Source organism: Lygodium microphyllum, unplaced genomic scaffold (genome assembly GCF_053477565.2).
Source record: "Lygodium microphyllum isolate KBCC unplaced genomic scaffold, Lygodium_microphyllum_v1.1.10 scaffold_238, whole genome shotgun sequence".
In the NCBI taxonomy this organism is placed as follows: Eukaryota; Viridiplantae; Streptophyta; class Polypodiopsida; order Schizaeales; family Lygodiaceae; genus Lygodium; species Lygodium microphyllum.
In genome coordinates this window covers 39,814-52,349 of record NW_028229721.1, presented here as the reverse complement: position 1 = coordinate 52,349, position 12,536 = coordinate 39,814, and the positions used below count along the sequence as shown (strand labels likewise).

Sequence of the window (12,536 nt, the reverse complement as noted above, 5' to 3'; positions counted from 1 at the left end):
GAGATTAATGTTATGTAGACTTATTTTGATGATGATTTCATACTTACAACTTCTTCTATTGATATTTCACAACTGACTTATACTTTGTCAAGGTATACTTAGTGTTAGCTAATAGATTTAGGGGCTTCCTTTTATATGACCCCTCGTAGAGAGTGATTTCACTCATATCACTGTATGAATGGATCTGTTCGTTTGGGTAATGACCTCACATTGCAGATAGTTGGCATTGGTGATGTCGTAGCTCAATTTGCATGTTTACTCTTCATGATGTACATCATGTATGGGTTTTCATGAAGAGTCTCATCTCTATTGGCACTTTGGATGATACAGGTTATGTAGTTTATTTTGGTATTCCTCATGGAAGATTACTCATAGGAATATTGTCATTATACATGGTGCTAATTCCAATTCTCTCTACCCCTTGCTTATATCTGGGTCAATTGACCATATTTTGACCGTGGATGCAATTCCACATCTATCTCTTTTGCATCGTCGCCTTGGGCACATGTCCTTGAAAGGAATGCAAATGCTTATTTGTTTGCAATATGTTCCTTCCCTTGACTATAAGTGCTTTGAGTCTTGTGATCATTGTTTACATGGCAGATAAGCAAGTAATATGCATAAAAAGTCTAGTATGATAGGCATGGGTGAATCATTGGCTCTTGTTCATTCTTTGAATGCATGTGGTCCCATGTTGTGCAAGTCATTAGGTGGTGTGAAGTATTTCGTTACTTTCACTGAGTGACTATATGCATAAGGTCTGGGCATTTTCCATAAAGTAGAAATTTGATGTATTGGCTACATTTCAACGTTGGCTTGTTTTGGTTAAAAACCAATCTGGATATAGGCTAAAATACCTAAGGTCAGATAATGGGGGTGAGTATGTGTCTAAAGCCTTTGAGTATTGTGATGAGAGGGGTATTAAGTGTCAATTGACCACCCCATACATCCCACCCCAGAATAGTACGGCTAAGCACATGAATAGGATAATTCAAGAGCGAGTTTGCAATATGCTTAGCTAAGCAAGCTTACCACAACATTTTTGGGGCTGAGGCAATTACCACTGCCATACACTTGATAAATCAATTCCCATGTATTGCTCTTGACTATTAGGTTTCCAAGGAGGTATGGTGTGGAAAACCTCCCTCACATACTCAATTTGTATGTCTTTGGTTGTGCGATTTTCTACCATGTACCCAAGGATAAGCGCAATAAGCTGAATCCTAAGTTGAGGAAATGCATCTTTCTTGTTTATGGAGATACATGTAAGATGGGCTATCGCCTATGGGATCTGCAAGCTCAAAAGGTTATCCACAGCCATGAAGGGTGATCTTCCAAGAGGAACATCATATTACTGTGCAGCCAGCTAGATAGCCTACCGCAACAGTTGATGTCCCAGTGGTTTAAGTCCTTGATGCTCCACAGAATGTATAAGTCCCATAGCCAACTTTGAGGTGATCTACTAGAGATAGACAATAGCCTTTGTAGTTTGAGCCCTCTATGGATTATGTTATGGTGACAAATGCTAATGAGCATCTTACTTATGATGAGGCCATGTGCAGAGGTGATAGTCACTATTGGGAGAGGACCATAAAATCAATGTATGACTCACTGCAGAAAAATCATACATGAGATTTGGTTCCTTTGCTTAGTGGTAAGCATGTTTGCCATGTAAGTGGACGTACAAGTTCAAAAGTATCCTTGGACGTCCCAAGCTAGGATACAAGGCTAGATTGGTAACTAAGGGCTTTGAGCAGGAATATGGTGTTGACTTTGATGAAGTCTTTTCTCTTGTTGTGAACATGACTATCCTACGCTTGTTGGTGCTAGCTTTAGTTGCTCAGCTTGACTTGGATCTTTATGAGATGGATGCCAGGACGACTTTTCTTCGTGGGGACTTGCATGATGAGATTTACATGGAGCAGCCTAAGGGCTTTGTAGAACATGGTAGGCAACACCTAGTGTAGAGATTGAGAAAGAGCCTTTTTGGCCTTAAGCAAGCACCTAGGGAATGGTATCACAAGTTTGATGCCTTTATGCACTCATAAGGATATTCTTGCAGTGATATGGATCCGTGTTTATACATGGAGAAGGCTTGTGATGGCAGTCTTATGATTTTGATCTAAGTGTGGATGATATATTGATTGTTGCTAGGAGTGCTCATGATGAGTTGGATGCATTGAAAGGTCTGCTCAAGAAGAGCTTTAACATGAAGGACATTGGACAAGCCTCACATATTCTTGAGATGTGCATTACGTGTGATCGCTCTAAGGGGCTCCTCTACTTATCATAGAAGGAGTACATCTAGAAGGTCCTTGAGCGGTTTCATTTGGAAGATGTTAAGCCTATTGGTTGTCCTTTACCTTCTCACGTGAAGGTTACTCAGATAGATTGTTTGTAGTTTGAAGAGTAGAAGGATGAGATGGCCAATATCCCTTATGCATCCACAATGGGCAGCTCGATACATGCCATTATAGCCACTCGTCTCGACATACTATTTGAAATGGAAGTTGTGGCATCCTATATGGCTACACCTAACTTGACAGCATTTGGATATCATTAAGGGTATCATGAGATACATGAATTGCACATCAACTATGTGCATCTGTTATGGTGGCTAGGATATGTGAGTTGTGAGATACATTGACTTTGATTATGCAGGACTTGCAGATAGTAGAAAGTCTCTAGCTATCTCTTCACCTTTGCTAGAGGTGCTATTTCTTGGATGTCTAGAATGTAAAAATGCATGGCCCTATCTACTACAGAGGTAGAGTATATGCAACCACCACTGAGGCTTACAAGGAGCTCTCTAGTTAGGTCGTCTCCTTAGTATTAATGATCTGGTCTCTACATCGTATTCATATTCTATGAGTGCTATTCCATGGCTAAGAATCTAGTCTTCCATGGAAAGACAAAGCACATTGAGGTGCATTACTACTTTATTCAAGAGGTCGTTGAGGACAAGTCCATTGAGCTTGTTAAGATCTCAACTGACCAAAATCTCAATGGAGCATTTTGCCTTCCTTAGGAAGTTGATGGGCATTGGATGAGATGACATCTTTTCTCATCCTGTTGTACTTATGTACATTTGTACTTTGTCACTTTTTTCTTGTTCTCTCCTTATCTCACATTTGCCTTTAAGTGGAAGGTTATTGGGGTAAATGCACTTGTGCTTAGCTATCTGTGTATTAGTTACATTGATAGTACCTGCATACCCACACACTTGTACACTACAGGTGGCAGACGCCTATCATTGTTACTTCATTATTAATTTCTTTAGGGACATTTGAATAAAGGGAAGGCCAGTCACACATTGTAACTATTGGAGTTCCCACATCCTCTCTCTCTCTCTCTCTCTCTCTCTCTCTCTCTCTCTCTCTCTCTCTCTCTCTCTCTCTCTCTCTCTCTCTCTCTCTCTCGTTTCCACTCTATGCTTCCACTTCAGGACTCACCTCCCTTCATGAACAATATTTTTAATTAAATGTTTATACTCTTTTGTATATATATGTTATATCTTATGTTGCATAAACACATTTAAGAAGGTGTTAAGGCAACTCCGAACCTCTATTCTAAGAGTTGCAACTAGTGATGCAATAGCCACCACATTTGTTGTAATCTCACACAATTCTTTTTGACATTCCCACATTTCATTTACCTATTTTTCTCTATGGTTTATGTCAAATTGTATGGCTTTTGAACCTCCCATGGATACATTTGCTAAAACATTTTTTGCTTTCCTTAACAGTGTTGGATATTTTCTTAGGTGAACTTGATCGCACAAAAATCCATCTTTGATATTAATGCATCACATTTATCAATGCCTTGATTTGAAAAAAATAGTAGCTTAGTTATATATGCATAATCAAGGTGCAATACCTAAGAAGCTTGTTGATTATTCTAATCTTTACATGCAAAGTACAAATATAAATACCTTTAACATAAACTAAAAGAGTGGGATTCCATATTTCTTCTTTATTTTTTAAGCTGCTGAAATATAATAATTCTTTGATTGCTCATCTTATTGGACACAAACTTCTCCAATCTTTGGACCCCATACTTTTCACATGTAACAAATATAAGGATATTTTGCATATACCAAGCATCCATTTTATAGTCTTAGAATCACTACTCATATGCCACTCTACATTGAAATTGTCAACCTCATCAACTACCAAAACTTCTCCATTATTTGGAGATTGAATGCTATTAGAAACACTTATGTGAGAGAGCAACCATTTCAGGGTTTGATGATTTTCAACTGGTACATGAATTGCACCAATCCACCAAGTCTCCCTCTTGGTTTGAATCTTATGACTCAATTATTGTTCCTTAGCATTGTTGTATTTATGCCCTATTCATGATGCGAATGTAGACTCTTTCCATCTTTTGTTCTTTCTAAATCCACACTTCATCCTAGTTTAACATAAACTATTAAAAAAAAATCAAATTCTTCCATAATAAGTTTATACATATGAACCATTGTAGTCTGCACTTTCTAGAGATCTAGCCAAATATTGTTAAATGCGATGTATTCAAAGATAATTTTTTTCCACGTGTTTCGTAGAGTATTAACCCCCTAAGAACATTTGGAATTCTAAAATTCATAATACCTTTACATTGATATCCACAATATCACATGTCTCTACTATTGCTTTTGGCTTTATCATGCCTCTTCAGTCTTTTACTAACTGTTGAGAGTTAGACCTCTCAAATCTACATTTTGTGGTGATGAAAGAACCCTCACAATATATTTTTAATTTATGGTTTCTTTAAGAGGGTTGATGTTTTTCTCATTTCACTAGATATTAATGCTTGAAATTCAAGAGATATATTTCTCTATAAGATTCAAACTCCTTTTTTCTCCCTCCGCTTCCAAACAATATTTTTATAAGTCTCTTTCTCTCTTTGAATCCTATAGAAGTGTCTTTTAAGTATACCAAGTTCTCTTAACAATGAATGGTTAGCACTTTTTGAAATCTTGTTCATTATCTCAAAAATAATTTTTGATATTATTAATATATTTTTATGTTTGATGCATTTGTGTTGTGTATGTATATGATTCAAAACAACCTCATACAATACATACGCATGCTATCAAAATCATCTCCAATGTATCTCATCATGTTAGAAACATTGGAAAAATAAGTAGGTTTATGGGGAGAAGGGTCCTTTGGATAAGTGTTTCAATCCATCCATAGATTATGTGCTTCTTTTCTTGTAATTATAGCATATTTGCCTCATCCTTATCCACCAAAGATTGATGATGTAAAAACTTGTACAAGATGAATAAATCAAATCTATGTAAATATTAAGCTTATAGTTGCATGCACCGATATTACTTGAAGAGGTATTGGTAGAAATTTTATTAGAAAATAATCAACCAAGTGACAAGCTCATATAGAAGGACAAAAAGTACAAAAAGAAAACTAGAATATCAAATGAACATGAAGGAAGAAACAAATATGATTTTGATGGAAAAATCCAAGTAATACAAGATTTTCTAAGTTCCACTTTTTGGTGACGCTAGCATGGATTCATGAGTGTAGACATTTATGGACTGAGCTCTTAAATGAACCATGTATTCTCTCATTAAACACATTTGAACATCCAAATTTCAAGGGTCTATTCTTCTATAAAATTAGTTAATTAGCAACTTAATTATATTTTCTTACAAAGCCTTTTTTAAAACACATTTGATCCTAATGATTGAATAGAAGATTTATTATTATGCATGCTAAACTTTGGTTTCCACCATTCTCTATTCTTCTTTTCTCTCCTTACTTCTTCCATATCACTTGAGAGAGTGAGGGAACAAGCTCAAGTGAGCCTATGTGAGGGAAGGGAACCCTACTCATCTTCTTCTCTCTTATTATCTTCCCAAGAACATCCCATGTGTGACAAACTTCTTTCACAATAAGAGTTACATGCTGCTAGTAGGCTGGGACTAGGAAGCATGATGCTTAATATCATTACATATATCTTTTTCGTCACCCAAGACCTGCAAATTCTTAATGCTTATGCTCCATCTCAATACAACCCCAACTTCTTTGATTGGTTTTATTCCAAGGCTAAGTGTGACACATAACTTAATTATTCCTTTTCTTCCACTACCACACATAATGGATCTTCATCAAATGATGTGAAGTAGAGTGATGTATATATAATTTCTACTAACAAGGATGCAGTAGCAAAAGTCAATATGCTTAAAATTCCTAACCCTAAGCTAGAAGTTATTGAAGTCCCTACTAACCCAAACAATAATTAGACCAAGCTAAGCAAGTTGAATCCTAGAATGCCCTCAAAAAGATTTCTCAAACTCACTTCTAGATTAGCATCACTAAACCTAATCCTTCTATTGGTCATAAAGTTCTACCCATCTACTAATGTCTTAGTAGTATAGCTATTGAGTTGGCCAAACAAGACAAGTCTCTTGAAACAAAGAGGTTGTTTCAACTTGTCTCTACTTTTTGTGCTTTTATCAAACCATTCACTATGATATTTATGAGCCTTGTCAAACTTGATATGATTTAATTTGTTTCAAAATGGCCTTTCACTTGGGAAGAGAATGAGCATCTCTCTTGAAAAGTAGCTTTATCTAGGGAGAATTCTCACAAACCTTCTCTTAGAAGCAGTTGTAATCATCCTAACTTATTCCCTCTTATGCTTCTATAATTGAAAGCAATAGATTGGTCATGGAGCCCCAAGAGGAACACCAAGGAAAAGGGAATTCTCTTGCAAGAAAATCTATCTTGTAACATCAACAAGCTTGTTTATCATGTTTCATATGATCACAATGAAGAAAAGAACACCAGACACAACAAATCTTCATACAACATCATGTAGATCTCCCACGGATTTGATAGAATCAACCATATTCTTCAATATCTTCACAAAATCCATCAATAGAACAAAGAAAGCAAAGGAATACACCAACTTTGAATGGAAATACATCGCATAGTATTCATCTTCAATATCTTCATAGTCTTCTCTCTCAATCTCTCATATACAATCACTATGTTTGAGTAGAATTGACTATCTCTGACTCTCTCTCTCTCACTCCATCAATAATACATCATATCCTCACTACAATCTCTCAAAATCACTCTCAATAATCCTTCTTAGGTCGTGGATACCCCTCCCAAGAGGTATGTCTGATATGAAGAGTCACCAGAGCCACTACAGTGTCCTTTCATAGTTCACTACTGTCACTTCACTCCAGTCTTCACTTGAGTCTTCAGCAGCTACTTCTTTCACTTCTTTCAGCTCTTTTGCACTTGTATTCACCTCTTTCCAAGGCTAGAAAACTTTCCCAAGCTACACTCTCATCCATCAGAACACATACAGAAGCATACAGAACAGTCACAGAACAGTACCAGAACAGCTACAGTACAGAACAGAACAGAACAGAGACAGAAGCTCTACAGAAGACCTACAGAAGGTTACAGAAGGTCATTAAAACCACATAACTCATTCTCAAACCATTCCAAACTCTCACAAACCATTCAATAAGCTTTCACAAGATCTCAATCTTCATCAATCAATACTCCCTCCCTCCTTAAGAAGACAATCAGAACAAAACAGAACAAAACAGAAGGTATACAGAACCAATCAGAACCTATCAGAACATCACAGAACCACCAATAAACATCATGAACTTTCAAAACACAATCATTATCATCCAAAACACTCTCAAACCACTTCCAATCCAATCAATCATCTCATAAAATCAACCATTCAGCTCTCAAAAACAACAAAAATCAGCCAAAAAACAAGTCATTTCAACACTCAACATATCCCCACACTTAATAAGGAAGCGTCCTCGTGACCCAGGAAAAAGGGAATACAAGTTCATTTAAAAGCGCAACTTTGATCTTCAATATCTTCTCACAAAGAAATCCAGCCACCACGACTCCAACCTAGAACCTGTATCATGCCATATCCACCTCATCTGGAATTAACAAGTCTCCTCATAGATACATATAGGACATCAACATGGTATCTGGCGTGACAGAATCTTCAAAGACCATCCGTACTACCTCTGTCAACAACTCAGCAGACCAAGCCCCACTGCAGCCATCCTCTGGAAGAGGTAAATCCATCGTGGAAAGCTTCATGTAGAAGACCAACTTCTGTAAGTGGTAGTGGACAAAGAAAGAATGGTCTGGTGGAACATATTCCTGAAACTGCTCAAAGGTAAACCATAACAAGTCCATTCTGGACTGCAATCTTTCCACTTTATCTTGGAATAGAGGACACAAAGTAGCCTGTCACTGAAGAGCAGCCAAGTCCTGCCGTGAAAGAGAAGGAATCAAGGGAACATTAGGGCTTGGAGGAACAGAGCGGGACTTTGCGAGTTGATCTTGCAACTGCTTGAGTTGGGAGGCTTGGGAGGCCACTGTGTCATTAGCAATCTGTAAAGCTGAAAGTTTGTCATCGAAGATAGCTTGGAACTCCTGTGCTTCTCTGGACATCCTCTCCTTCTCCTCTGAAAGGCTAGTAACCTGGGATTGAGTCTCTAGTAACTGGATCTTCAAAGAAGAGATCTCATCGCTTTGGGTGGCAACCAGTTGGGTTTGCTGTTCCATTTGCTTAAACAAATCTGCTAGGGTATCCTTAGCAGAAGCTAACTCGAATGTTGCCTTATGCAACTAGTCCTTAGACTGCATGAGTTCTTCATAAAAAGACGCGTACAGCTGTTGAACACAGGCTGTCACTGACAATTCAATGGAACTCTGAATATCTTTACAAAGGAAAGGAATTGCATCGCCTGAGACTAGAATGTTCAGGGAGGGAACTGATATGTCCAATGATCCTTCTCGATGTGCTCTGAATAGGTTATTACAAGTGAGATACCCAGGGAGATCACTGCCAGATGTAGCAGGAATGGGCACTGAAGGAAGTACGGAAGGAGCTTTATCTGCTACCCGCTTCAAGCGTTTGCGCTGGATGACCAGGGGAGGCGGAGAATCATCATCCTCTATATCAATAGGTTCTGACTCATCTGAAGGTGGAGGAGGAGGTACTGGATCTGATGGAGGAGGTGGAGGCACAGTCTTCTGTAAACCTGAATAGGTCAAGAAGGCAGACAAATATGATCCATATGTGACATTGGTAACATTACCCCTGGTGACTTTGACGAAATGTTGATCCATTTTAGTGAGGAGGTAAGTGCTCCAATCAATAGCAACTCCTTTCAACACCATCCTTGAAGCTGTGAAAAGCTCTTTGGACAAGTACTGGGATGGCGTTTTGGCAGGCATAAACCTGTCTTGGAGAAACTGACAGATCGTCTTCCATACGGGATCAGTGATCATAGAAAAGGAAACTCCTGAAGAGTTAATTACCTTCTTAACATCCAGCATTTCCCTTGTTTGCTTTTGCAACAGCTTCAGAATCTCTTCATTAGAGAAAAGTTGACGAGTGGTAACAAAAGGTTCACCTTTGAAGGGAAGAGACAAAGCCTTCCCTAAGCCTCGAGGTGTCAAAGTCATAGAATTTCCCTGGACTAGTCCTGTCTTCTTGCTGTAAGAGGCCAGAAACTCATCACATAACGACGGATCCTCTGGAAGCAATGGAAAAGAAGTAGCCATAAAAGCATCAAGTCCCGCCTTCGTGAGAGTCTCAAAAGTAAGTAGGGACGAGTAATCCCTACTAACTAGTGGGACGTACTGGATAGGGGGAGGAGCATGAGAAGGCGCCATTCAGATGGTTACACACACACCACAAACACAGACAATCAAGAAGAATGCCTGCAAAGCAACAGACAAAAAACCAAGGATAAGAGAACCACCAAAACAATAAAACGGGACTCGACCAACTAACCCCAAGCAAACCACAACCTAGAAAAAATTCGACATGACCTCGAGACAAATGCGACCGAAAGCTTCATGCTATGCATCAGACAAACACCCAGAACCTCGTATCAGGCAAGAAAAGAAAAAACTGCATACCGTACCCTTAACCGTAACAAAGACAGTAAACCAAAACAATACCACATCCGACACATATCAAGACTACCTCGTTGATATAACTCGAAGGACTGCGCATACCCATCCCACGAAACGGTTCGTTAAAAAGGGGAATTAAGTGCAGTGAGGGGGAATTAATTGAATGAAGGGTTGATTTTAAGAAATTATTAAGAATGGGTGAAGTTTTATTAGGTGATAAACCTTAGCAAGAAAACGGCGGTTCCTTATTATAAATTTAATTACCAATTATTAGGTGAAAACGATGCTTTAATTCGAATCCCGGACGTCGATACCCAGACTGGGTCTCTAAATGCAAGTTCATTGATTACAAATTAAGGTGATGCGGAGCGCTTTTTTGCCAGCGCGTGCTCATGTGACGGCTGGTTCATTTTAATTAAAAATTAAAGTGCCTCTTTAGCGCACGTAGCGCGTGCTAAGTGAACGGCGGGTTTATTTTAATTAAAAAGTATGTGTGTATTAAGCGCGGAGGCGCGTGCCATGGTGGTAGTTAGGTTTGATGTATGGTAAATATTGGTTTGTTTGTTTGTGTGTTTTTTGTTGTTGTCCGTGGTTGTTTTTTTTAAGTTTGATATTAATCGTGGGTTTTGGGGTAGCTGGTGTGTTTTTTGTTTATTTTTGTGTTAAAAAAAACGAATAAAAGGGAAATACCTGGTAGTGGGTGTATGAAAATGCAAAGAATGCGGTCTCCTCAATCCAAAAATATCTGGATTTGTTCTAGACGTTTAGTTGGGGTGTTGGATGAAAAAGGGTTTTTTTTTTGTTATGTTATGGATTTGTGTGATTTATTGTGAAAGAATTTAGGTGTGAAAGAAAATATTATGACAGCTGAGAAAAATATGCTAAAAATAAATAAAAATGTAAATGAAAGGGTTAGGAAATTTTCAAAAATTAATTTGGAATTTTTTAGCATTTTAAATGAATTTTTATCATATTTTTGGATAGTTGAAAAGATTTTGGAATTTTAAAATGGGCAAAAATATTTTTTTCTGAAATTTACAGGTTGAGAAAAATATGGCCATGGGTTGCAAAAATAAAAGGAAAGTTTTCGAGATTTTTTTGGATTTTTTTAGAATTGAAAGGAGTTGTTAATGAGTTGTTTTGTATTTTTCAATGTTTTTGTGTGTTTTTTATTTGTTATTTAAATGGAAAAAGGATTGACGGGTGTGTTAATTAAAAATCTGGGAAAAATACCCAGCAACAGGCTGCATGGCAGTTGCGTGGCAGCAACCAATGATCAAAATCCTGCAGCCACGTACAATCAATCATGAACAGTCACCCACACGCACATACACACCCGCGCGTGTAGCTGCGTCTCGAAGGTGTCGTGGTGCTGCGGTGCAGTGGTGCAGTAGGGTAGGACAAGGGGCGTACAGGGGGGTAGAGGGTTTTTGTGAGTAGGACCGGGGGCTTGGGTGGAGATGGGGTGGTTATGGTGGGAAAGGGGGGCTTAGATAGGGGGGGTGTGTAGTGTGTATGATGTGTTGTGGTGGGGTTAGGTAGGGGTTCAGTAGGGTGGGAATGGGGCAGGAAGGGGGGCTTAGGGAGATAATGGAGTGTGGGTTGATGAATGGGTAGGAAGGGGGGTTAGCGGGATTTCTGAGGGTGGGAAGGGGGGTGTACAGGCACGTGGCAGTCAGGAGCGGGCAGCGGCAGGCGGACAGGCGGGTTGACTGGCGGGCACGCCGGCGACCGTGGCGGGCAAAGGCGCAGGCGGCGACCAGGTAGGGGGCGCAGGCGGCGGCCAAGTAGGGGGCGCAGGCGAGGGGCAGCGGCCAGGGCTCCACGTGGCAGCGGCGGCGTCAGGGAGTACCCGGCGGAAGTGGCGAAGAGGCGGGAGAGGGCGTGGTGGAGGAGTAGGGCGAAAGGGAGGAGGACGATGTAGGGAGAAGGAGAGGACGAAGGGGTACAGGGAGAAGGATAAGGATAAGGTGGGATGGCGTTGGCGCGCGAGAGGGACGACCTGTGGCAGCGTGTCCAACCGCGCCGTTCGCGGATTCCCAGCCAGCGTCCAGTCAACCCCTGTGTGTTGTGAGAGGGACGGTGCTATGCGTCAGCAACCCTGACGGACGAGACACACACCGCGCAACCATGAAGGAAAAATTTCCAAGATGAGCAAAACCTGCAGATCCTCCCATCCATTCATCATGCCATGTGCGAAGTGCCAGGAAAGCACCCTCAAGGGCATCCAAAATGTAGCAGGGAGGAGGAGAGGGAGAAGGAAGGAGCAGAGGAGAAGGAGAGCAGGCGGTTAGGATGGGGAGGGATCGTGAGAGGGGAGGGGGGATAGGGAAAGGTAGGGGTAGGAAGGGCCATGGGCAGGGTAGGGGTAGGGGTTGGGGGTAGGGTAGGTCATATGGGGGGTGCCCATGGGCATAGGGGGGGTGCCCAAGGGTTGGGGTAGGGGTAGGGGGTCAAGAAGGAGGCATACCCCCGTTCCGTGCGCGTGCGCGGAACGGGGTAAAAAAATTTGCCGTGATGGGATTGAAAAGGCGTCGGAACGTCGCGATGGGGCACACAGATGCGACCGGGGCGCGTTAAGATGCGTAA

At 40.3% G+C, this 12,536-nt stretch overlaps 1 protein-coding gene across 1 annotated transcript in view; it reads left to right on the top strand.

The window, feature by feature from the left end:
* The window catches only part of LOC148008234 (uncharacterized), a gene marked incomplete at its 5' end in the record, with an annotated part of 65,123 nt that extends 53,252 nt beyond the window's left edge, over window positions 1-11,871 (top strand). The window contains one exon of the mRNA XM_087674373.1: window positions 11,612-11,871. Coding sequence (XP_087530499.1) covers window positions 11,612-11,871 — 260 coding nt within the window. The remainder of the gene's footprint in view (window positions 1-11,611) is intronic.
* Between the last annotated feature and the right edge of the window lie 665 nt (window positions 11,872-12,536).